The sequence below is a fragment of the Danio rerio genome, chromosome 5 (assembly GCF_052040795.2).
Source record: "Danio rerio strain M-AB ecotype USA chromosome 5, GRCz13ab, whole genome shotgun sequence".
NCBI classification, from domain to species: domain Eukaryota; kingdom Metazoa; phylum Chordata; class Actinopteri; order Cypriniformes; family Danionidae; genus Danio; species Danio rerio.
Window position 1 is genome coordinate 23,645,710 of NC_141025.1, and position 27,235 is coordinate 23,672,944.

Consider the following 27,235-nt stretch of genomic DNA (forward strand, 5'->3'; position numbering starts at 1 on the left):
AGGAACGTGTAATTGCGGGTAAATAGAAATAAAGAAAAAAAGAACAAGATACAAAATAATCCCTTTAATAAACTGCATTAAAATATTACAGATGTGTGTGTGTATATACACCCCCACACACACTGTCAGAGACATGTCAGGAGGCATCTTATTATGCAAATATGTAAGCATCTTCACCATGTATTAAAAATAAACACAGCAGAACAAATTACTGTCATAAAATCAGTGTGACGATGACCACATCCGATCACAAATCAGTTCGCTATATTGCTCCAAGGCACATGTGGTGTTCAGCTATGCAAATCAGTAATAGGAACAAAATAAGGAGTGTCTGCATCTGCTTCTGCCTGAGATCCCAATTTAAAAATAAGATATTTATGAATTATTGAAGTCACCTTTCAGTTTCCCAAAACATGTCCAATGGGAACCAAACACAGCAGTAGTATTACCACAGCTAGTCAAGTCCCCCAGTCAGACAAAACATCAATTATTAAAATAGACACGTCATGCACTAATAACAGCTAAAATCCCCCAATTCCGCATTGTACTCAAACAAATAAGACCTGTTTATTTGAGCTTGACTCTCTTTGCTCCTTGCTTGTAGTCCTCCGGGGTGAGTTTGTACCCCCAGTGCTGTAGAGTCTGTCTGACCACTGGGGAAACAGTAACGTTGTCGTAAGCACAACCGGACCGGACCACTTTCGTGATGAGGTTGTTCCGCCACCGGCCTTTGACTCCTGCACATTTGGACCAGCGACTGATTTGACGAGCATCGTCCTCTGTCCGCCTGCCCTGGTAAAACCTGCACCGAAGCCAAAACATGAATGAATGAAGGTAAACATAAAAGTTTGACCTGAGATTGAATATTTTGATATGTCATTCTGATCAGGTATAAGGGGAACTGCTCAAGTAAAGAGGCTGAAAGCATTCAAAACTGCATACTTGTCTACTATTTACTACATTAATCTATCGTAGATGAAAAACAGTATGCGATATACAGTAAGTGTATGCATCTGTCTGTGCTATGCCTTTCTTATCTTTGTTTAGTTGCTTATCTTATTTAAGGGAAGCACTTAGAATTACCTTTGCGTATGAAATGTGTTATATGAATAAACTTGCCTTACTTTGCCTATCAGAAATAAAGGTACAAAATCTGTGACTGGGGCGTACTGGGGCTTTTCAAAAGGTACATTTTTGTTTCTAACATGTCCTTAAAGGTACATATTAAATTAATAACTAAAAAGTACAAATGTGTGCCTCATAGTACCTTTAGGGTACAAAAGTGAACCTTAAAGGCATACTCCAATCAGGATTTTTGCAGTCGATACCAATTACTGATTCCATGTCATGGTGATCAGCAGATATTAAGTACAAATTCTGATGCTTCAAGCTTTATAATGCAAAAAAGCTAATTTTCCCTATAAGTATGACACTCAAGTGGAGATCTTGCCTTTTCTTAAGAGACTAAATGAAGGATGCTGCATATAATCCCTTAAAAACCTCTATTATAATCATTTAGTGGGGACAAGTCTAGGTCAAATGGAGTTTTGCAGAAAATAATAAATAAAGATTTTAAAAATTGGTAAGAAATTATTAACAAAGCAATCTGGAAACAATGCAAATGATGAAAGCAGAATTCTATTCGTCTCAATCAAGAATATTTGTAGTGCATAATTGATGCATAAGAAGTTAATCTAACCAACGTAATACTTAGAACATCACTGTGCCTCTCTCAGTATATTCTCTTGTTCACTCTCTTGTCATAGAACTCATAAACAAACACTTGCAATCGGTTCATAAGATCGGCCAGATTGGCGAGTACCAATTGAGTCATGAAATGTGATTATCGGCCGATACTGACCTCTGGCTGATCGATCAGAACATCCCTACTTAAATCTTTAAAAGTGTACCTTTTAAAAAGGTCTAACATTTCAGAAATCCTGATACTTGTGGGAAAAATACCTAGATAACTTTCGTCTGCTGGCAAGATTCTGAATTGCACAAGCTATGGACACTTTGCTATTCCATGATGCCACAGGAAAGGGTTTGTGATTCGAGAAAATAGTTGGTTGTAAAAGCAGCAGCTGCAAAAATGCCAATATAACTGACTATTTTCATCCTAAATGAAATTTAGCAGAACTTGAGTGCGCTTCTTGTGCGCTCTCAAACAAACACTGCTGAAGTGCAATTTAGTGCGTTTATTTAACGAGTATGTCTCCAGCATTTATTAGATTTGCTAGGAATATTTATGAATGTCTCTAATAGACCTCCTGAGTGATATTAATGTGTCCTGAAGTAAAGTGAAACGGCTATATGTCGTGTTTGTTGGCCTCACACATCACGCACCTTTCAGTCAGTCAGCACGTAACCCTAAAGGGTTAAACAAATGACGCACAGCACTACTACAGTTACAGAAAAGTTTGCACTGTTATAATTAGCTTACCTCTTAATACATTTTGGTGCGATAATAACCCGCTATTAAAAAATAAAATGTTTTGAATGAGAAGCTGTAATGTAGCCGTGGCGGGATGAATTTTGGCGTGGCGCCCCGCCATGGAAAAATTAATGTAGCGGAAACCATGTGATATGAGCAATATCACACGAGTAGCAGTGCGATATGGCTGTATATCAGCACTGGTGGGACGCTCGGCCTACTGCCTCGTGCCAGGGCATGCCTCCCATCAGTGCTTATATACAGCCATATCGCACTGCTACGAGTGTGATATTGTGTTTATACAAAAGTTCAACATCACAATCCTGTATATAAATAAGAAAATCAAACACAGAGAGTCTAAAAACCCTTTTTTTAAGGAACTACTTCCGCCATTCATTCACATCTGCAGCTGACGTCAAAACAGCAGAAGCCGTTACTAATTCACCAACGTCACTTTAAGGCCAGTGTTTGAATGACTCTGTCTTAAGTGATGACAAAACTGCTGATTTTTGCTCACATTTTAAGATTGTAAGGCTGAATGTGACATGAAATGCCATACATCCACAGAGATATCTTCTTACTGTGTTACCGTCTACAGTACTTCTCTGTTGCAATTGGGATTTCACAATAATTAACCCTGCAAATAACAACGAATCCACTGACGTTACCAGACTGCTGTTGTGCTTGCGATAAGAAAAAACGCTAAACACATGCAGACTTTGTGTATTTCAATCTGACAACACAACACACATTCCTGATATACGACCAAATCAGTATAAATACAGCACCAAAACATACAAAAAGAGAGATCATCTAACCTGCCAACATGTCTCTGAAAACCCGGGAGACCGGGGTGTTCGGGGGTGAGGTTGAGAACAGGATGCAGTGGGTTTTGGGCAGCCGCTTCGATTGGGTACTGTACCAAAGTTGGAAACCCAGGGATGTTTAGTTTACAGACTGTACCAAAGAGAGGGGTGGGTGAAATTATGGGAGTTTTTTTTATAAAGTAATAAAAACAAGATGTTTGTGGGAGACTGGCCTGAAATACGGGATACTCCCATGAAAAACGGAAGAGTTGGCAGGTGTGCTTACCAGTTTAATATTGATTTGATCAGCTATAGTTACAAATCAGACTGTTTTATCTTTTAATCGTAAGGGCTTGTTATGCGATTCTGTCGCCATCTTGTGGATAGAAAACGACAACGAGCTGTCTCAGAAATTGTAAATATTTTTTAAAAAGCACTATTCTTGCAAATAAACTGCATAGTTGCAATCTAAACAGCTACATTATTGACTAAAAACGCCTCAAAAGTATATTTTGTTGTGTAACAGCAGTATTATTTGTCAAACTGCTTGTTGCTGGCTGTATGTGGGTGGAGTAATACACATAGGGTAAAGAGGCTGTACTGATGCTGATATTACTTAAATATATCAGGGCTATCAGCCAATCAGATTCGAGATCCAGACAGAACTGTTGTATAAATATAGATATATAGTTTTCTCACTAATTTAGTGCTATTGATTTAGATTTTATCTAATATATGTTTTGAACCCAAAGCCTTTATTGTGAAGCGTTTTGCCGTGGCACTTACCTGCAGTACCATTGGAACCAGCCGTATGGATCCTGAGGCACAATCCAGCCACTGCTTTCCCACATCTCCAAACTGCCGCCACATTTGACTTTATAGGTGTTCACTTTTTCCCGGTATGTGGATGAAGCCACCTTAAATAAAGCCAAACAACAACACTCTCAATCTAAACAAAGTGAAAAAGGCACAATTGTACTGCATGCTTGGAGCTGAATCTGCTGTTTGTGTGTGAATGATGTGTTCTGGCTTGTGGTAATCCGCTGTTAACCGCAGTACGTGGCGATCTAGCTGATATCAACTATTCATTCATATTTATCAAGTGCGAATGAGGACTTGTGGCTAAATAAAATTTCATGGTTTCCCTTTTGCGTGAGAGGTCCGTCACATGCTGATAGCCCTGAGCGTCAGGCTGGAGGAATAAAAGCACTAAAAGAACCAGTTAATCTGCTGACATGAAATACTGCATAAAACAACATAAGACTAAGGCCACATAAAAATAACAGTAGATCAGTAAACACGATAATAATTACAATAAAAACTAAAACACGACAGTTCATGAACTGAGCTGAAAGAGCTCTACTGTGATCCAGATTGAAGATAAAGCAAAGTAAGGCAACTAAATAAACACACAGCTCGACTTCACACATTAAAAGAACATTCAGGTTTTTCATCTCCTACAGGCATTCATTATAAAAATGTAAATTCTGACATAATCGCTTACTATTAAAATGCAATGATAAGGAAAAACACCTGCTCAGGGATGTTTAGTCCATCCAGCCAGTCTTCGGGAAGCTCCTTCCAAACATCTTTATAATGTTTCTCTGTTGAAAAAAAATACTTTGAATATTTGAGTACATAACCAACCTCGCGGACTCCCAAAGGACATACAGAGAAGCTTCATTCTCAGAAATGTATAAAAAAAATAAAATAAAGAGAAGGCTTGTCTTGTGTTGCTCAGCTCTGATCAACTCAAGTCAGAATTATTAGCCCCCATTTGAATTTAGTTTTTACTTTGAAATATTCCCCACATTATGTTTAACAGAGCAAGAAAATATTCACAGTATTTCCAATAAAATATATATTTTTTCTTAATAAAGTCTTATTTGTTTTATTTTAACAAGAATAAAAGCAGTTTTAAATTTTTTAAAAGTAATAATAAGGTCAAAATTATTGGCCCCTTGAAGCTATATATTTTTTCCGATAGTTTACAGAACAAACCTTCATTATACAATAAATTGCCTAATTGCCCTAACCTGCCTAGTTAACCTAATTAACCTAGTTAAGCCTTTAAATGTCATTTTTGGCTGTAAAGAAGTGTGTTGAAAAAATATCTATTATAATATTATCTGGTAATATACCATCATGGCAAGGACAAAATAAATCAGTTATTAGAAATTAGCTATTAAAACTAGTATGTTAAGAAATGTGTTAAAACAAATCTCCGTTAAACAGAAATAAGGGAAAAATAAACAGGGGGGCTAATAATTCTGACTTCAACTGTACATGTACAAAATATTTTATAACTAAAATAACTATAAACACAAAGTAAATCCTTTAATTCTAAGGCTCACTTCCAGCATCTATTAATAGTGATGTATGATATAACTGTATTGACAAATAAATAGGTTATTTTTAACATTCTCGTTATCAGCCAACAAATACATTACAATATCAGATGAAAAGTCATGGATCATTTCAACCAGAATAGCAATTTGTAAATGATTTTCTGAAAAGAAAGATCCAGGTTTTCCTTGCAGTTTCATTACACGTTAATATCCACTGCTGTATGGATATCCGTTATATTAGTGTACAAAATAAACCTGATTTAACACCCACAAACCGGGATTAAAGCCTCTTCTTTGATAATTGTACTGACATGCGCAAGTAAAGACAGTAAAATTGCTGTAACTCATTACAAACATGCACTTGTCTTGTTGATATGATTATACGCATTACTACAGAGACATAATAATACTGCTGTCAATCAATTCGGTGGGCGGAGAAACCGCACTCCTATGTCACATTGCAGTGGGCCTCAAAACAAGAGGGATTTGGACCTATTTTAGCATCAGGAAATAAAAAAAAAAAAGAAACTCATTGCCTTTTTATCACCCCATTATGACTGTGGACACACTAAACCTAGACACAGTTCTGTTTAATCAGCTTCTAAAAGATGATTTTCATCATAGGTGACCTTTTAAAATAAAAGGGGTTGTCCAATGAGTACCTACACATAGCAGAGCCCTGCAGCTGCTTCTGTAATTGTTTTGGGTGAGTTGTTCCCAATAATTTCAAATTATTTACTTAAATAAATTTTATTTGTTTGTGTTTGGTTTATCAAGATTTGTATTCATTTGCATATATATCAGCTTCCAGAGTTATCAGTTATACATATAAAATATAACTATAGGAAAAAGATATATTGATGCAAATGTATTACATTTGTAACTGATAAATTTTTTAGTATTGAGTCCAATTCCAGGCAGAACTTTGCGCAAGTACATTTGGAAGCAATTACAGTCTTTTAGGACTCTATCAGCTTTGCACATCTGGGCCACTAGACTTTTTTTTTCCAATTTACTGCTGCAGTGCAAACCTGCTCAGGCTCAGTCAGGTTGCTGAGAGATAATAAGTGGATTTTTAAGTTAACACATAATTGCTTGCCTGAGATAGTGGCTGACTTTGTCACTCGGGTACATTAACATTGTGAGTTTTTAATCCATTAGTTTGTGAAAGTAACATTTAATTTCTACAGATTGTGTAGTTTGCAGCACTTTTTTTTTCTAGATACAAAAATCTGATTGCCAAAAACAAAAATCAATCGTGGTCTCATCAGACCACCAGTTCACATAAGCCATTTGGTAAATATTGGTGAGATGTCATATGACATTTTCAACAGTAGCTTTCTCATGACCAGTCTCACAGAAAAATGACTAGTGACGTGCCTGGTCATTTATTGGAAGCAGAGCCGCTACAATCTCAGCCAATGAAGAAGATAACATGTAGAGAGTTTATCCACCTAACTGTTTTTAACATTATTGATTCACCACAAACTGATCCTACATGATGAGAATTTCAAATACAGGAAACTTGCTTGCATTTTGCCTCTTCATTTACACAATAATGATGTTTTCGGGGGTTTCAAAGTGGAAGTTTTTAAACACTCGAAAACTAGAGTTTTTAAAAGTGGTGATGACAAGCTTGTGCATAGTACACATTTTTAGGAGGTGTGGATTAAAGACAAGTGCAAACAAACACACAGCAATGGTGGAGTGTGTTTTAGGCCCCGTTTACACTAGTGCGTTTTAGTTTTAAAACGGCGTTTTAGATTGAAAACGATCCGCGTCCACACTCGCGTTTTACCCAGCGTTTCTGAACAGCTCTCCGTCCACACCAAAACGCTGAAAACGCACATCACGTGACCACACACACACTCTCGGGCAAGCGCTCCAGCATTTCTACCCAGATGAGAGCTCTGCTTGTCGGACTGCTCATCACGCATCTCCCGCTGGGTCTAATCTCACTATATTTGCTAAACGTGATATTTCATTCTTGTTGTTGTCTTTATCTAACGACATAGGCCAATTCCCTGACTTTGGTCATTGGAATCTATTAAGTTACTTGTTCACGGGTAACATGTTTTGGTTAAGCGCAAAGATAAGTTAATGATTAATACAGGTACATTGACTGATCGCTCGTCTTTATTTCCCACAATGTATAAACTTATTGTATGTTATACTTTTATAATTATCGATTATTAAAACTGATATCCAGCAAAAGAGAGGGTGCGTTTCGTATTTTCACTGAAATTGAAAGGAGGCAGTTGTTATCGGCTCCGTTTAGTTATAAATATCCACACAGTGAAGATGACGCTCATATATGCAGCACGGCGCCTCAACATTTCTGCTGTCTGTTAAGTTGCTAATATTAAAATGAAAATAGGCAGTTCCTTATATCATGTTTTCATTTTATTGTTGAGAAAGTGAAACAACGTAGCCAAGGTGATGTGAATGAAGTTATAAAGTACACTGTTCCCTTTGAAGATTTACCCGTGTTCTCGGTATGTTTTCCATATCAAACTGAGAAGGGGGAGACTGCAGCCTTGATCAAACTTGCGAAGTCTTAACTTACAAGAAGAGGATGCAAGACTGAACTGTGTGTGGGCTACTTAATATTGAGGAAAAGCCCCAATCAGATAGGCGAACGTTTGCAGCCCCGCCTCCGTTTTCAGATGTCTCCGTCTTTCCCCATCCACACTGAGACGGAGCAGCAGCGTTTTAGAATGAAAACGGCCTCTCCAGCGTTTTCAAAAAGCTCCGTTTTCGGCGCTCGAGAACTCCGGCGTAGTGTGGACGGATGGCGTAACCGTAGCAAAACTTATGTGTTTTCAAATTAAAACGCACTAGTGTAAACGGGGCCATAGTGTTGTTGTTCAAGTGTTTGCCAATGCTTCATCCGCAAAGTGTGGATTTACTTCACATTATAGCCAACAATGGAGATGCTTCTTACACACACAGCTCCACGCCAAGTGACCAACTGCCCATTATCACTTCTCTATTGTTTACTAACAAGATGACTGCGCAAAATCCAGGCCTGGCATAAGTAATACAGCATTTTTGGATGTGTAGCATGGATTGTTTAGAAAAAGTTAAAATGTTGTGCAAACATGAAACTTTGCAAATTATAGCTATATCATTGTTGTGTAAATGTAGCCTTCATTAACCATTAATGATATTTTAAAACCACTTACTATTAAAGTGGGTGAATACCTATGAAATCAGTTAAATATTAGATGACTTAGATGTGGTAGAATCAAATATTATGTATATTGAATAATGATATTTATGTTTATAGGCACTGTTTTGTATTATTAACATTTAGGCAAAATTGAATTAATAAGTAACAAAATATAGCACACTTCTGTAAACATTGAGACATACTTGTGATACTGGAGTAGATCGGCCTGAAATAGGTGCCCCCAAAACTGCCAGCCTGTAAAACCTCTTTGGGAGTCATGTTAGGTGTGAACTCCGGGTGGTCTGAAGTAACAGAAAATATACAAATTTACAATATTACTTAAATGAATAAACGATTGAAGGAAATAATTAAAAAACGTGTATTACTTCACCTTTAAAAAGAAGTTGTCCTTTTTCATTTCTCTTTATTTGCTTTTTGCCACCATCGGAGCTGCTTTTCTTATCATTCTCAGTCCATTCTGTTGAGTGGGCAGATTTACTTATTTTCCCTTTGTCCTTGTCTTTGCCAGAGAGCTTCACTTTGGTTTTTGTAGAGTCAGCTTTACCACCAATAGCTGAAGATCAAAGTAAAAAGCATTAGAAACACAATCTCCTAAAAAAAAACTAATGCTGCTGACCCAAAAAAGCCTTAATCTAGAGTTAAAAAATGCCTCGAGTAAAATATGTAATATATGAGAATAAAATTTGTTCAGTTAACCTCGTGAGAAGATTTCTAGAATGCATATTTAATATTCAATAATACCCATACAAGATTATATTGTTTAATGTGAATAACGTTTATTTATTGTTATGTTTTACATTGTTTCATGCATTTAAAACATCTCCCACTAACCAAGGTTTTGAATGAGAAAATAATAATAATAATTAAAATATGTGTGAGATCAATAAATGTAAGAAAGACTGTCCAACAGTCATTTTCTTTTACAGCTCTTACTGATCTTGCACTTTTCACATTTGAATCCCAAAGCAAATGGTGCAGTGGATACAGAGGGTGGACAATGCCAAAAGTCTTTAATTAAATTACTTGAAATTCCCCACATGCACAATGAGATCATTTTAACACAGCCGTTTTGAAAGTGTTACTTTATTATGAATCTGATTTTTTCCCCCACATGTGACTCTGCTAAGGACAGTGTGAACAGCCCAAACCGTATGGAATCTGATCTTTTTAGTTCAGATTTGTGCCATTTTCATATGTAGTATTAAATCAGACACAGATCTGATGTTTTGCAATGCGATCGCAGTATGAACGGTTTCATGTAACTTTTACATAATCTTTAGGCTACGGTCACACTGCAAGGCTTAGAGCTCAAATCTGTTTTTTGTTTTTTTTGCATAGCTGTTCACACTTGCTGTTATAAATTTGGCCAGCATCAGATTTGCAGTGTGAACAGATCATGGTCCTAAACTGACCTGCATGCGCAAAAGTACAGTTAAAAACAACACAAAATGTTTACTTATGCACACAGTGTTTATACTGTTTGACGTCAGCATGCTGTCATATTATGGTTAATATGATTATTGCCCTTTTCAGACAACCATGGTGTATTTTATGAACTGTAAAGAGTTGTTCTGCTACTACCAATGTGTATTTTGGCATTTAAAACCTAAAATAAGTTTCTTGTGATAAAAAACACTGATCAATTGTGATTTATGACAATCGTGGTGCTGAGCAGCCGCAGACTAAACATCAAAGGTGGAGTTAGTTTATCTCTGTTTGCAGAGTTATTTCATTTTACTTCGTTATAAACAACAGGCATGTGCAGAAGGGGGCTTTGGGTGCTTGAGCACCTGCCCTTTTTTTCTCTCGGAGAGAAAGTTCATCCTTTGCGCAAGGATCCCCTATCCACAACACTCCTCTACGGCTTTGCGATCAACCCGTGCCCCAATCGTTAACAAGCACTAGTTTTGCCATCAAAAAATTTTTTCAACATGAACAACCGACTTTCTGTGGTAAAGTAATTGCCATGTGTGCTATTCTACTGCTGCTGAGGAGGAGATTATGTTTGCAGGACAGAATGATGACGCATGTCGCTCAAAGATTATGTAAAAGTCACATGAAATCCAACATAACCGTTCACACTGCAGTCACATTGCAAAACATCAGATTTGTAACCGATTTAATACTACATAGAAAAATATCACAAATCTGAACTGAAAAGATCAGATTCTATGGGGTTTGGGCTGTTTACACTGTCATTACTTGAGTCAAATGAGATCAGATTGACATGCGTCATCATTCTATTGAAAAAATCTGAAAAAATCCTAGAGGAAACACTGTAGTACAAGCATTTTGTGCATAATAAGACATTTTGTGTTGTCTTTAACTGCGGGTCAGTTTAGGACCATGATCTGTTTACATTGCAAATCTGATATGTGAACAGCTATGCAAAAACTGAGAAAGAATTCAGATTTTAGCACTAAGCCTTGCAGTGTAAACGCAGCCATAAATGTCTGATGATTCTAAAGGGGTACCAAGAGGCATGTGTACTTTGGTTCTAAGGGTCAAACAGCAAAAAATAAGGTCAAGAATCTTGGTGTTATTCAAGAGTCAGACATGAGTTTCCGTAATCATGTCAAAGGAGTAAGTAAATCAGCAAACTAGCATCTCAAAAACATTGCAAGAATTAGACACTTTGTTTCCAGTGAGGACTTATAGAAACTTGTTCATGCTTTTATCCCCAGCAGGATGGATTACTGTAATGGGATGCTCACCGGCCTTCTTAAAAAGATAGTCAGACAGATGCAGCTCATCCAGACTTGCTGCTGCCAGGATTCTGACCAGAACCAGAAAACCAGAGCACATCACACCTGTCCTCAGATCTTTACACTGGCTCCCAGTTACATTGAGAATGAATTTAAAGTATTATTACTTTTCTATAAATTACTAAAGGACCTCAATATATTACAGATATGCTCACTGAATACAAAACTAACAGATCACTCAGATCTCTAGGATCAAGTAAATAAGAAACTCCAAGAGTTCAGTCAAAGCAGGGTGAATCCGCCTTCAGCCACTGCGCCCCCCGCTGCTGGAATCAGCTTCCAGTTTCCAGCTTCTGAGTGAGCACTGTGCTACGTCCGACAAAAAAAAAAAAAAAGAATCAGAATCAAGTCAAGTTTGGATATATATATATATATATATATATATATATATATATATATATATATATATATATATATATATATATATATATATATATATCCCAACATATCATTGCACTACATATGCAAATATAATGCCAAATAGAGCAGTTTCATTGGCTGTTCAGCTTGTTGACATGTTTACATGGTCAGATTTCACATGTTATGTTTTTTGGCACCAATCGTTCTCCATATTTAACTATAATTGTGGCATGTGGATGGAATCAAATGGCTCCATTGTACAGATTGGATCATTTTCCTTTTACTTAAATAATGGCCAACTATTAAGTGCTTCACATTGTCATGATTGTCCATCATTATGATTGGCTGATTAGCCTGTCAACGTTATAATACATGCTTCTCATGCATGCAATCAGTGGTTAAATCAAAGTGTAGATCTGTAGAGAACATAATGGAAGTTTCTGGATTAGTGGCCAATGTCATAACATTTTTTATACTGTTTTCCACAATATCAGCCGATTGGCTAACATCACTGCAACTATTGTTTTAGGGCCAAGGTCAGATAAAGGGCATAATTAGTTCAGCATGATTTAAAAACATCCTTCTTTTTGAAACAAGTCCAAAAATTGTGAAATGCCCATTTTTGTTCTGAAAAGACATCACATCTTGTAAATTGATTTCAAGGCACATACTTATTACAAAGTAAACAACCCATAAAGTAAAAATTTATTTTGGTCATGTCAGAATTAAATTACCTGAGTTGTCTTGAAATGCTTGCGACTCTACAAGGTTTGGAGAATGATTGAACTTGAGTGAGTGAGCACTACTCGTGTAGGTACTACATTTGGATTTGAACACTTGTTTGAAAAGTGTGTTCTATATTGTATGAATGTGGGTAATATGAAAAGAATTTGGACATACTACATCCATAATGTAATAACTATCACATGGTCCAGCCATGTTAGTTACGTTGTTTTACTCCCATTTATAAATTGACTCCTGTGGCCTTGTTGGATAGTAAATAGTGTCCATTGAGCACTTCAGAATCTTGCCAATAGGTCACCTGGGTGCTTTTTCCTACTTTTTCTTGTTTGTTTGTTTTAAAGCTATGAATCCAGACATACTATTCAGCTTACATACAGCATATTACGATAGTATGTGATTTCGGACATCAGATTGGTAAAATTAAAAGTGCATCTGTGGCCATCATTAAACTTGTGGGGTTTAGAGGCTATGTACAAAATCAGTCATTTAGGGTTAGGGTTAATTAACCTACTCTTAATAAGTACCAATTAAACACTAATAAAATAGGACGTTTATTGTATGTGAGATATATTGTGTCTAATCTTTCTAAAAGAGGGTTTATAGTTGCTGTGGTAATATACATATAACGTTATATGTGGTAATTTTCTGTACAATGTTGTATAAGTTATTATATAACAGTACAACACGTTACGGTAGTAAAAAATTAAGTTCTCTACAGTTTTTATTACAGTAGGATATTTACCTAACGTTAAGTATAGTAGGCTAAAACCACATTTATCATAATAGTTTTAAAAAGCTGTAGCATCTACTAAATTGCTGTAACGTTAGTAAATGGCCGTTTTTACCACTAAACGATTGCTAGTCACTAGATAGACAGACAGACAGACAGACAGACAGACAGACAGACAGACAGACAGACAGACAGACAGACAGACAGACAGACAGATAGATAGATAGATAGATAGATAGATAGATAGATAGATAGATAGATAGATAGATAGATAGATAGATAGATAGATAGATAGATACCGTCGTGTTTCTGAACTGCGTGGCTCTTTTCCTCGCTTTTGTCTTTTATTTTCTGTTTCTTCTTCGCGGGCGACTTTGAATCACCCGTACAGGTTTTTCTTTTCATCTTCTTTCTGTGTCTCTCATCTTCGTCGCTCATTGTTGAATGACTTTGTAAGTTCGCTGAAGCAGGCTGGTTTAACAAGAACTGCGTTGTACAGACACAATGGCCCTTTGCTTAGAAAAATACTTCACGTAACTAGGCTTGGGCGGTATTACGGTATTATGGTATACCGCGGGATCTAAAAATAGAAACGGTGTCAGTTTCAATACCGTTATACCGTCAAAAAATATTAAATATCCTTTATTTAATGCCTACAAAAACGTATGTATGGTTGTCATCACGGGACAGTGTGGAGGAGAGAGGGAGAAAGAGGGAGAGGGAGGGGGAGAGGGTGAGAGGGAGGGGGAGAGAGGGAGAAGTGACGTGACGAGTGGCGCTCCAAAGTGTCCTGCAGTTTGGGAGTTTCGACTGAACAGAAGGGAGACGTGGTTAATATGAACGAGAGGTCTGCATTAGAGCTGAAGATCTTTGCCCGAACCCGGCGAGACCCGAAAAAATCCAAATCCCTGCATTAAAATCCATCCCTGCAAAAGTGAAGCAAATGATGACGAAGTAGTAAAAAAAAACGAATTATTACGGCGGTCAAGCCAGTCACTAGCTCAGAAGGAGCGGTTATTCCAGCCGCAGGTATTTCGCGGTCGCTCATACACTGCGTATTACGGTAGAGCCCTAAACCGCAAGCTGACAGATAACATGACGAGGCCACTCGCTACCCTGAAACTGCTGTCATGGCAAATTAAATGCATGTTCCTGACTGGTAGAAGATGAACAAACAATCCTTCCCCAAAACTTGCTAAATCAGCCGGATCAGAACTCTGCATCTCGACCTGTAGCCGCATGAAAGGGTGTTCAGCTGCTGGACGCACCATGAGTGAGAGACTGCGCTAAAGCCAGTGGATTTAATAATGTTCCTCCACAAACACACGTAGCCTAATCTTGGTGAGTACAGTGTTTAAAATTATAAATAAATATTAATTAAACCATATAATCATAATGTAGACAGAGTATACAGACTAATGGTGGCATTATTCTTTTAATATTCAGCTTCACCGCCGCCCTAATGCCAGATTGTGAAGAGAAATGGAGAAACAATTCTTTCACAGCCTTTAACTAAATTTCGTTATTGCCAAAATACCCGTCATCATTTAGAGTTTATTTTAATTTGATTTGTTAAGCAAGATTTCTTTTTTAATTGTGTTAGCCAATTTAAAGGCAAATTGTTAGAGTGCTGAGATGTTACGATGTTTCAGAGGACTTATTTTATTTGTTCCAACTTTCAAGTGGCCTATAGTCTACGCTTGTTACGAATAAATGATGTTAAAACATATAAATGACTCATTCTTGAAAAAAATGCATTAGAGCTGTGTGCATGAGCACACTTGAATAATGTCGGGCTGTAAACGGGTTCGACTTAATAAAGCTGTCAATCGCTGCTGTTCCGCGGGAGCCGGCCAGATTTCTTACGGTGTGGGAGTAAATTTCTGAATAAATCGCGGGAGAGATGTGTGTGTGTGTGTGTGTAAGAGAGAGATAGAGAGAGAGAGAGGCCGTCTCTCTCTCTCTCTCTCTCTCTCTCTCTCTCTCTCTCTCTCTCCCTCTCCTCTCTGACTGCGAGCCTAAGATTGCATAGAAGGTATTCAGTTTCTGAATGGTTTAGGCTCAAGCCAACAGTTTGGTGACGCTGTCTGAGCCTTACGTCATAATTTTTTTTATTATACGCCGGTAATACCGGATACCGGGGTAAAATATGGAGGCGGTTTGACGGTCTCAAAATTTGGATACCGCCCAAGCCTACACGTAACACACAATCAAACTACATAAACAGTTTTGCCTTGACTACCGCCGCCAATTCCTGGTTTACGCAACACGCTAAACTGCGCATGCTCACGTGGTGAGTGAGAGGCTTGCCCAATGAGGGCTTGCCTGCATGACTAACAAAACGTAACATAACATAACATAACATAACATAACATAACATAACATAACATAACATAACATAACATAACATAACATAACATAGAAACCCCCTAAATTATTTGTGAAAACGCCTGTTTCATAATGAAAGCGTTCTTAATTCTTTGTATCTTTCAGGGGAAGATGCTGAAATCTATTTCTTTAAGCCACAAAGTGAGCTACATACTGTAATTTCTCAGTTTATCTGGATTTACTAAATGTAGCTACGTTTCTGAGTATGTTATAAAGTATTCTATATGTATTCTACGTTTTTATTGATTTAATAACATTTATTTCAAATTTAAAATAATAAAAAAGATTAAGAACAGTAGGTTAAAATAATATGTTTTAAAAATAAATGTCATAAGATTGATTGTTTTGTATTTTCAATACTTGTCATCTATCTATCTATCTATCTATCTATCTATCTATCTATCTATCTATCTATCTATCTATCTATCTATCTATCTATCTATCTATCTATCTATCTATCTATCTATCTATCTATCTATCTATCTATCTATCTATCTATCCATCCATCCATCCATCCATCCATCCATCCATCCATCCATCCATCCATCCATCCATCCATCCATCCATCCATCCATCCATCCATCCATCTATCTATCTATCTATCTATCTATCTATCTATCTATCTATCTATCTATATGTCTATCTGGTTTCTCTTGCTTCTTTGTTTAAATTGACATTTATGTATCATGTTCACGCCAAGAGACTTCTTCAATAAACTCGGCTATTTTTACTGCGTAGGCAGTGGATGCCGCTCACACTTGGCAGCTTGGCAATATTTCTGATGTTGGCCCTTTCTGACCTCTTCACTTTTTTCTGAGGACTTGAGTTCCACTTCTGAGCTGAGTTTTGGGTATACTGTAAGTTTTATTGCATCTTTGCTAGTGGATAACTTATTCCAGCGTTGCTTGGGCTAAACTTGTTGGGTATTTTCTGTTGTTGTACATCAGATATATGATGCTGTAAAGACAAACATTGTCACAAATATGCAGAAACTTGTTTGGGCATTACCTTTAAAGGGCATCTTCATCAACTTCTAAAGCATTAAACCTACTAGACTGGTAAAGTATTCCCATAAATTGTACCCGTGCATTCATCCATCCTTACACTTATTTTAAATTGTGGGTCAAATATAGACAAACAGTTGGGTTAAATATGTAATTTCGTTTGAATTTAAAACATGTACCAAATAGTTGGATTTGTTAATATTTGACCCAATGGTATGAAACCTTGTCCCAACCCAGATTCCACTCCATAATAAATGTGTTGATTTCCCAAAATGGCAAAAGTATTATAGAAAAATGAAAATCAACAGTTTTGTTGTCTCTGAACTATTTGGGGTGGTCACATCTTAAGCAAGTGATGACTTGTCACTAACAATTGCCACAAACCTCAAGTTCTATTTTTTAAAGCCATCCATTTCTCTTTGTAATGGCTTTGGAAAGTTCTTTGTTGAGAAAATTCCAACATTCAGACCACAGCTGCCTTTTTCAGCATACATTTTCCATGATATTCTCCATTCTCTTCCTCTTGATCTGAGTTTTAGCCAATTGATTTAAACTCAAGTAATGGAATTGTTAGCTATTTCAAACCTTCAATCCATCATCAGGACATTATTTCACCTTTTTCAAATTATATATACAGTTGGTCCTGGTCTGTTACAAAATGTTTGCCTACTGGCTCCTTCCATAACTCTCAATTATGGTGTAGTAATGCCATATCTTAAAATTAAATCTCGATCCAGCCTCTTTCTCTAATTTCCGGCCTATTTCTAATCTACATTTTATCACAAAGATTTGAGTAAGTTGCTTTGACTCAATTACAATCATGTCTGATTTTAAATTCGGTCTGAGACATTTCTGTTTGGTTTTAAAGCATTACACAGTGCTGAATCTGCATTTTTAAGAGAATCAAGCATAATTTTTTAGAGATTCCGGGAATCTGTCATTAGTTTAACTAGACTTAATTTCTGCATTAGACCTAATTGACCACAAGGTCCTAGAGACAGCTGAGGACCTTCGTGGTACAGTTTTGGAGTGGTTCCATTCTTATCTGACCAATAGATGATTTAGTGTGTACAATGGCCGTCCATCCTCATCCAGTACTCCCAGGGGCGGACTGGGACAAAAATTCAGCCCTGGCACTGTAGCCACATCAGCGCACATTACCACACCAACACAACCCATCCACGGACACGGACATTTACTATTTATTTTGGTGTACAGATGGTGAAATAATATGACATTCTTGCCGGATTTTGATTACGTCCGGGTAACCTCGGATTGGGTCGGCCCATCTTGAAATCAGGCGGCCGTCACCAATTGGGCCAAATGCTTAACATTTATTTATTTATTTATTTTTTATCATCATCATAATATCACATCTAGCAAGACATAAAAGCTGCCTGCATGTAAGAACAATACATATTTAAAAAAAAAAAAAAACTGACTGGCCCACATTTAAAAATTGGTCCGGCCCTTCTGGCATTTGGCAGAATTGCCAGATGGCCAGTCCGCCCCTGAGTACTCCTCTCAGTTATGGAGTTCCACAGGAATCAATCTGTGAGCCTGTATTGTTCACCCTATATATGATCTCCCTGGCTTCCCTTTTTAACAAAAAATATAAAGCATCCTTTCATCTATCTGTAGTTGACACTCAGATCTATTTTCCTTTTCTATTTATATCTATTTATATTTGTATACAAAGATATCAATAATCTTGGTTCTCAGTTCCTTACAGATTTGCTCTGTAGGCCATTTTGATCATTGAGATCTTGTAATATCAATTTTCTCACCGTTAGAATGTGCTTTAAAAAACAAAAATTGCTGGTCCTAAAGTCTGGAACACCTGCTAATTCACATTAGATTTTCTCCCTCTATTTCTCTGCTTAAGTCCGTTTTAAGACCTATCCATTTTCTCTCACTTTTAATACTCCTTCATTACTGTTTTATAAACAGATTTGACTGTTACTACTTGATTGAATGGGCGTTATCAGTGGTTATCAGCTTACAGGGGCGAGGCAGTGGCGCAGTAGGTAGTGCTGTTGCCTCACAGCAAGAAGGTTGCTGGGACGCTGGTTCGAATCTCGGCTTAGTTGACGTTTCTGTGTGGAGTTTGCATGTTCTCCCTGCCTTTGCGTGGGTTTTCTCCGGGTGCTATGGTTTCCCCCACAGTCCAAGACATGCGGTACAGGTGAATCGGGTAGGCTAACACAGTTGTGACAACAGGAGCAACTTCATTTACATTAAAGATAGTAAACTAACTGTGTGAAAAACTTAGAATGTTTGGGGTTCATTTTGACTCCACTGAACTCAAGGTAGACAGCCATGTGCTATGCTGAATAAACTGCTTCATTGACATCTTCTACATTCTCATAATTTTTACACAATGCTGGATTAAAGTAGCACAGCATTTTTAACAGTAATATTTATGCACATTTCTGCCAATTTAGTATCATATTATGTATTTGTGAAACCTTCAATGGGTCCAAAACAATGTACTTAAATTTAATAATTATTTAGTTAATGAATTTGCCTCTATAATCTTTTATTAAATGCAAAAACCAGGGTGTCACAGTGGTGGAGTGGTAGCACGATCGCCGTATTTCTATGTGGAGTTCATATGTTCTCCCCATGTTGGCATAGGTTTCCTCTGGGTGCTGCGGTTTCCACTACATATGCGGTATAGGTGAATTGAATAAGCTAAATTGGCCGTAGTGTATGCGTGTGAAAGAGTGTGTATGGGTGTTTACCAGTGTTGGGTTGTGGCTGGAAGGGCATCCGCTGCGCAAAATATATGCTGGATAAAAACATATGCTGCATAAAACATTATGCTGTGATAAGTTGGTGGTTCATTCCCTGGTTCATGTGGTGACTCATGATTAATAAAGGGACTATGCCAAAAATAAAATGAATGAATGAATGAAATGCAATAACCTTCCCTTCCCCCTCAAAACAACTTTTCTTCACTTAAAGTCACTTCTCTTCACTTCTGCTCACATGGAATGCCTTTCGGGTAAGGCAATCAGTCTGACTTTTGTCCATTCATTAATCTTCCTCCATTTTGGTAGCAACATTCTTCCAACAATCCAATAGTTTCCCAAAGAATGAAATCACGGATCGCCATACATTTTTCTCTCATTCAGATGTATGTCAGTGATGTATAGAAAAAAAAGGACAATCCTAACTGCCATTGCATGGCAACTTTAAAAGAAACAGATAAAGGAAGAATCAGGGAACTGAGAGATCAAGAACGCTAGCAGAGTTAAAACTTTATCAAAAGAAAGCTGAGATTGTTCTGACACATTTGCTTAAAATGCTGGTGCGACAGAAAACTCCACTGTGAATTGACTGACGACATTGAACATGGTGTGGAACATGCCTTCAGTAAAAGCTCCTCACACTAGACAGAAAGTTATGGCTTAACAAGACATCAGACACCTACAGGCTTAAGCCCATGGTTGTTGATAAGGACTGTCCTGTGCTTCACTGCCTTTTTTGCATTAATTGCTTATTTTCCCAGAAGGCACTGGATTGATTAAAAGAGTATATAGCCACTCTCTATTATTTTGTGCAGACCGTAAAAGCTTTCTAGCTCTCTACCATATTACACATCAACACCATTATTACACCGGTGAGAATGTAAATGTACATGAGATCAAATGTGGAACATTATTTTTAGCCACTGACTGTTTTCTGTTCAGCTGTTCCAGCTCTCATGTCAGAGTGCCATGCACTGTTTATTTGTGGCCTGTCCTTGTTGGCCAGCCTGACTGTTGCAGACTCATTATTCATAGCTGAACATCTGTAAATTTTGTTTCAAATCAACACATAATAATGAACCAATTAAAATTCTGCTGTAGCAAATGTGTGTGTGTGTGGGTGCATGGTCGAGGGTTAATTACTTGTTTGAAGATTATCTTATACAGAACGTCATTCAACAAAAGCAGGCACATGACATGAAACAGTTAAATACATCTTAATTTCTTGTTTCTGTTTGCTGTGAACACAGATGATCATATTATAAAGAATGTGGGTAAACAAACAGTTGGACCTTATTGACTTCTTCAAAGTCAACGATGAGAGAAAGCAGGATCAAACCACCATAGAAACAAAGATAAAAGTACAAGAAATAGCAGGGAACCAGAGAACGAAACTTAAAAACACACAAACCAGATAATAAGGTAACAACCCACACAGGGAATACAATTAAGTGTAACCAAATGAAACAAGATAACTATAAAGGAAACAAAACAGGAAGCCAAAAGATAAACTAATTCTGCACTCCTATATGCACAATCTCCTTTGATGTTTGAGGTTAGAATTAAGCGGCTCTATCCAAAATCAAATACCAGCATTACTTTAAAGGTGAAAATGGTTTTAATAATAACATAATAATTATGTCTGTGTTAAAACAATTCAGGATGAAAAAGGGGTGAATGTTGCACATCCATGCTTCATTCATATACAACACACATTCTTACTATCTGTCAGTGTATCTGGAAAGTATTCATAGCGATTCACTTTTTCCACATTTTTTTATGTAACAGCCTTATTCCAAAATGGATTAAATTAATTTATTTCCTCAAAATCCTTCACACAACACCTCATAATGACAATGTGAAAAAAAAAGAGTTTTTGAAATTGTTGCAAATTTATAAAAAATAAAAAACCTGAAAAATCACGTGTACATCAGTATTCACAGCCTTTGCCGTGAAGCTCTAAATTGAGCTCAACTACATTCTGTTTCCACTGATCATTCTTGAAATGTTTCAACAGCTTAATTGGAGTTCACCTGTGCTAAATTCAGTTGGTTGGACATAATTTAAAAAGGCATACACCTGTCTATATAAGGTCCCAGGGTTGACAGTGCATGTCAAGGCACAAACCAAGCATGAAGACAAAGTAATTGATTGTAGACCTCAAGGTCACAAGGCTAGGGAAGGTTACATAAAAATTTCTGCTGCTCTGAAAGTTCCAATGAGCACAGTGGCCTCCATCATCCGTAAGTGGAAGATGTTTGGAACCACCAGGATTCTTCTGGCCGGCCATCTAAGCTGAGTGATCATGGGAGAAGGGCCTTAGTCAGGGAGATGATCAATAACCTGATGGTCACTCTGTCTGACCTCCAGCCTTCTTCTGTTGAGAGAAGAGAACCTTACAGAAGGACAACCATCTGTGCAGCAATCCACCAATCAGGCCTGTATGGTAGAGTGGCCAGACTGAAGACACTCCCGCCTGGAATTTGTCAAAAGGCATCTGAATTCTTTAGTGTGATAAGACTAAAATTGAACTCCTTAGAGTGAATGCCAGGTATAACATTTGGAGAAAACCAGGCACCGCTTATCACCAGGCTAATACCATGCAGTGAAGCATTGTGGCGGACGCATCATGCTGTGGGGATGTTTTTCAGCAGCAGGAACTGGAAGACTAGTCAGGATGAATGCAGCAATGTACAGAAACATCCTGAATGAAAACCTGCTTCAGAGAGCTCAGGACAGGAAAATGACCCCAAAGCACACCACCAAAATATCAATAAAGTGGCTTCACAACAACTCGTGAATGTCCTTGAGAAGCCCAGCCAGAGCCCAGACTTAAATCCTATTGAACATCTCTGGAGAGATCTGAAAATTGCTGTACACTGTCGCTTCCCATCAAACCTGATAGAGCTTGAGAGGTGCTGCAAAGAGGAATGGGCAAAAATTCCCAAAGACAGGTGTACCAAGCTTGTGGCATCATATTCAAAAAGACTTGAGGCTTTAATTGCTGCTAAAGGTGCATCAACAAAGTTTTGAGCAAAGGCTGTGAATACTGATGTACATGTGTTTTTCAGGTTTTTTATTTGTAATAAATTTGCAACAATTTCAAAAGATCTTTTTTCACATTGCCATTATGGGGTATTGTGTGTAGAATTTTGAGGAAATAAATGAATTTAATCAATTTTGGAATAAGGCTGTAACATAAAAAATGTGGAAAAAGTGAAGATCTATGAATACTTTCTGGATGCACTGTATCACATATTTTTTACAGGTTGGTTGCAAAGTAATTACTTTTTCAAAATAAGAACCTACTCAAGAGAGTATGTCATTTCAGATTCACCCAGTGTGTCCCAAAGCTTATTATACTTGAAAAGGTTATAAAAGCCCCCCAGACATACTGCTGTTCACATTCTAATGATAAATGGGGGTGATTTGTCTCGGAGAGGTTTAAAGAATTTCATGAATGATTAATAATCCAAATTCACAATATTATAAATGTCAAATTTTTATTTAATGTTGAGTGATATATATTTTATCTGCAACAACAAAGATCTGTTTAGCCCTCAAATGCATCATGACAAAATATGAAGAGAGTTCTCCTCATAAAAGACTGAAAATCAGTATGCTTCTTTTCTTTTCAACGGGGAAGGAAATTAAATTAAATGTGGAAGATTTCAACGGTGACTTGATGACTGACAGCTATTTTACAGGATGTGCATGACTGCATCAGAGTGTCTGTTAAATATGCAATTTTGCTGTGACAGTATGTCTTGTTTATTCTTCTGCTCTAGAAACAAAAGTGTCTAATGTTAGGGCATGGTATAAGTATGTGACCTGGGATGAAGCACATCCCTGCCTCTTCTTATGCTCACTTTTTTTACTTTAAAGAGACAAAACTGTATTTGTGTATGTGATGTAGGATGTTTGAGTTCATAGAATTCATTAAATGAATGACCTACTGTATTTGTGTAAAAGATGTAGTATGTTTGAGTTCATAGAATTTAAAAAAATGAATGACCAACTGGCTAGATTCTTAAGCATTCCAACTTGGATCACATATGTCTTTTTTTATTACCAATCACATTACAGCTTACAAAACAGATGGTTATAGTCCTTGATTCTGAGTGGTTGAGCATTTTAAATTGTTGTAAAATATTATACAAACATACACATGTGACTGTTGCTTGGCAAATATTTCCTTATTGTTAAGCCAAAAAACTGTTTTATTTGCTTTGTTTTATTTAGTCAAACCCAGCTACGCATATAAAACTGTTCTATAGAAGCAATAAACTAAGCTTGTGCCTGAGAATGCCCCTTAGCTGTTATAAATTCACAGTAAACCAGAACATCTTGGAACTTATTGCTTTATCTTTTAAAAAGTCTAGCTTCAGGCTGAAAAGTGTAACAGCTAAACCTAACTTTTTATTCATTTTCCTCCGGCTTAGTCCCTTATTTATTAGGGGTCACCATAGCGGAATGAACCGCCAACTATTCCAGCAAATGTTTTACACAGCAGATGCCCTTCCAGCCACAATCCCAGTACTGGGAAACACACATTCATACACTATGGTCAATTTAGTTTATTCAGTTCACCTATAGCACATGTCTTTGGACTGTGGGGGAAACCGGAGCACCCGGAGGAAACCCACACGAACATGGGGAGAACATGCAAACTTCACACAGAAATGCCAAATGGCCCAATTGGGACTTGAACCAGCGACCTTTAACTATATACAAAATTAATTAATTAATTATAGTGATTGGAGGAGAGGAATCAATCCTCCCTTGTTCCCTAACATTTGTATTGCTCTTCATGAATCTCACTTAAGATGATGGAATCAACCTAATTCTGCTGTCATGAGCCGCAGTTTCCAGGAAGGAAGGCTCAATACATTGTACTAATTTATTGATTTAATTCACAATTGTAATTGTTATATCCATGACTAACATCATCATGCTCAGGCATTGATTAATTTTACATTCATTCTTTCATTTTCCTTCGGCTTAGTTCCCTTGGGAAACACCCATATGCTCTCTCATTCACAACCACTCATACAATAAGGCCAATTTTGTTTACCCAATTCACCTGTACTGCATGTCTTTGGACCGTGGGGTAAATTGGAGCACCCAGTGGAAACCCATGTGAACACAGGGAGAACATACAATCTCCACACAGTAACATCAATTGATCCACCCCAGACTTAAACCCGCAAACTTCTTGCTGTGAGGGGACAGAGCTAACCACTGAGCCACTGTGACGCCTGAAACATTTTTATAAATCCTTTAAATATTAGTGTCTGTGAAACTGAAAGTACTGTTTTAAGATTTTATTGATGCAATGATTTTGTAAAAGACTTGTAATATGACTGAACAGTAGTCATTGATGACTACTGAGAGGCTTTATCAGATGCACTGCCTTTGGAGGCAGCATTTCAATGCAGAAAGGCATCAACGCATGTCCGAATCCAAATTCTGTATCTTCTCATTTCTCCAGAGGTACTTTCCTCTGAATTAATTCTGAAGACAGAATGATGTTTGCCTACCTTTCACTGCATTTGATATCCCACAATCTTGGATTTCTGACACAAGCTAAGAGGACACAAGCTAAGATGAAGCTCTGCAGGGTGTCCTTTTGTGTGTAAATAAGTTTTTGTTCATGTGGCAATAAGTTAGTTAGCAAATATTACCATTGCTCTCTCTGTTTTGTTGTAATGTCCACTTGTACATGAATAAATTGTCCTGCTGTCTCATGAGTCTGTCTGAATCAGTTTTATGAGGTGCCTTCATGCACAAAGGCTGCCTCCAAAGTGCCTGCCTAATAGGACAGTGAGCCAACAAGTGAAATGCATAAGCATTTTGGACACAGCCAATGTTTTCTCAATGGGGTATATGCAAACAGACTTTCAATTTCAGCCAGCCAGCCTCAGCGCTTCCGGTGAACTGTCTTTCTATTATTAAAGTGTCACATTTAAGGACTGATTTCTTTAAAAATCAGTGATCTTCACTGCCTGATATACGATATCTATCAGGACTAAACAAGAAGCAATGCATTAAATTCCATTTTCTCCCCGCATCTCTTTAAAATATGATTATTTTATTAATTTTGTTTATTTAAACCCAGTATTTTCAATGGAGTTTCGGCGCTCGCCCGCTGATCGTGACGGCACTAGCAATTACACCCTTTTCATTTCGTACCTTGAACAACTAATGAATGTTTAAGTCTATTTAACTGAATGTATTGTAATTGCAGTACAACATCGATGCTGTAAAAGGAACCTTATGAAATTGAAAATAGTCAAGTTAAACCTTCACCGGAAGTTTATCATTTGCTAAAAAACACTATAGCTGTGCATACGCCCCATTCAAATGAATAGACACTTACAGTAAGCTGTTCCATACACTTTTACTATTATTATTATTAGTAGCAGTAGTATTAACTCAATGCCACAAGAAAAAGAGGTATTACATGTCACATATTTTTCTGAAAAAAATAAAAATAAAATAAAATAAAGTAAAATTACATTTACATGAAATTAAATGTTTTCAGAGCAGTACATGTTTTTTTGTGATTGTTCTAATAGATTTACATATAATTTTAAGTCATTTACAAAATGGGAAAGGTTTGGTTTACATTGAGCCCACTTTTTCTTATGTATATGGTATTTTCCGAACAGCATAAACAAATTAAAAATATGTTCTCATTATTAGAATAAAACAGTACATGAAATAAAATAATTTCTATTTTATACTCCATTTTTTAATAAGCAATTCAAAATCTTTCCTAAATATTATTGAGTAAATACAATAAAAAAAAGATGCAAAACTGTTTCTTTTTCTCAAAAATCACACACATATAAAATATTAAGTTTAAATCTTTCCAAAACATGTTTAGCAGGATAGATTCTATGGAGTATTTTCTACGACACTTCTTTAATTTTGTTATATATGCAAAACTTACTAGTCAACTTCCAAGCCTTAACCCAATAAATAAGTTACTATCAAACAATGAAAGCCAAAAATATCTTGCTGTAGGTAGAGACAACGAGCTGTTCCATACATCACAACTTAAGCAGATACCATGTGAATACACTTCAAAGTCCACTAAATGTGAATCAGAGTATACTGCAAAGTAATGTGATTGGATAATATAGAGGCACACCCAAGTGGGTCATTACATACCCTTTTCTGTAGAACCGAGGACCCTTCCATCTCAACTCAGACCATCTCTGGCTGTATACTCACTCAAAATAATTACTGATATATTTATTTATTTGTAAATCGACCACTCCAAAACTCTTTTTTTCCCTTTAAGGCAAATAAACTGCTCAGTTAAGACGAAGAAGAAAAGGTTTCGATGGATGATACATAGCCTACAGGTCCTGACTGGAAGAAGAAGCGTTTGAGCTGAACACTGTTGCTATGGTTACTTGGAGTCGCGACTTTAGTTCGTTAGTTTTTTTAAAGCTCCAGATGAAAATGCGCTCCGACGGACTGTAGCTAATGTATGTTTTCTGCTTAAACATTTTAAGAAAACATAGGACACCATTCGCTTACACTATGTTTTAAACTCACGCTTTTAAAGAACAAAGTCTCAGTTTGAGATATTCGCAGACGCGGAGGGCTAGAATCCTCAACTCGTTACAGTCGCTGCCGGACTGGCTCTGAACAGTTGACTGCGCGCTTGAGACCGAGAGGCTCCGGGCTCCGGGGATG

General features: G+C 37.1%; 2 protein-coding genes and 1 long non-coding RNA gene across 10 annotated transcripts in view; 2 read left to right on the forward strand and 1 right to left on the reverse strand.

The window, feature by feature from the left end:
- LOC147843941 (uncharacterized) overlaps positions 1-9,064 on the forward strand; it is a 560,137-nt gene extending 551,073 nt beyond the window's left edge. Inside the window, exon 2 of the long non-coding RNA XR_015491163.1 lies at positions 8,223-9,064. This is a non-coding gene — a long non-coding RNA (uncharacterized LOC147843941). The remainder of the gene's footprint in view (positions 1-8,222) is intronic.
- On the reverse strand, positions 48-26,907 carry zgc:113208. 7 transcript variants are annotated; one of them, XM_087251919.2, is made up of 9 exons: positions 15,580-15,648; positions 13,680-13,917; positions 11,718-11,855; positions 11,496-11,610; positions 9,152-9,334; positions 8,964-9,062; positions 4,774-4,844; positions 4,027-4,157; positions 50-802 (listed from the first exon to the last, which is right to left on the reverse strand). In XM_087251919.2, exons 4-9 carry the CDS (start codon positions 11,584-11,586, stop codon positions 568-570), a joined length of 810 nt encoding a protein of 269 aa, XP_087108045.1. In that variant the 5' UTR covers positions 11,587-11,610; positions 11,718-11,855; positions 13,680-13,917; positions 15,580-15,648; the 3' UTR covers positions 50-567. The 7 variants fall into 7 exon arrangements, with proteins under 7 accessions (NP_001017892.1, XP_087108045.1, XP_087108042.1 ...); XM_087251916.2 differs by adding an exon at positions 3,253-3,350 and having other exon boundaries at positions 11,496-11,855; XM_087251914.2 differs by lacking the exons at positions 11,496-11,610; positions 11,718-11,855 and adding an exon at positions 3,253-3,350.
- The window catches only part of mtnr1c (melatonin receptor 1C), a 50,147-nt gene continuing 37,086 nt past the window's right edge, over positions 14,175-27,235 (forward strand). The window contains exons 1-2 of one of the 2 annotated variants that reach the window (XR_015489932.1): positions 14,175-14,721; positions 14,827-15,113. The gene's annotated coding sequence lies outside the window, so the exon portion shown is untranslated. Of the gene's footprint in view, positions 14,722-14,826; positions 15,114-27,235 lie in introns of those variants that run through there. The other variant, XM_087251238.1, reaches the window with a different exon arrangement.

What these genes read in the sequence shown, in the direction of transcription:
- zgc:113208 (XM_087251914.2), bottom strand. Translation starts at nt 13,818, where the DNA reads ATGAGCGACGAAGATGAGAGACACAGAAAGAAGATGAAAAGAAAAACC. An exon ending in GATCTACTCCAGTATCACAA is followed by an intron (nt 4,845 to 8,963) that starts GTATGTCTCAAT and finishes TTTTTTCAACAG; the next exon opens with AGAAACATTATAAAGATGTT. An exon ending in TTTCAGAGACATGTTGGCAG is followed by an intron (nt 803 to 3,252) that starts GTTAGATGATCT and finishes GCTTCGGTGCAG; the next exon opens with GTTTTACCAGGGCAGGCGGA.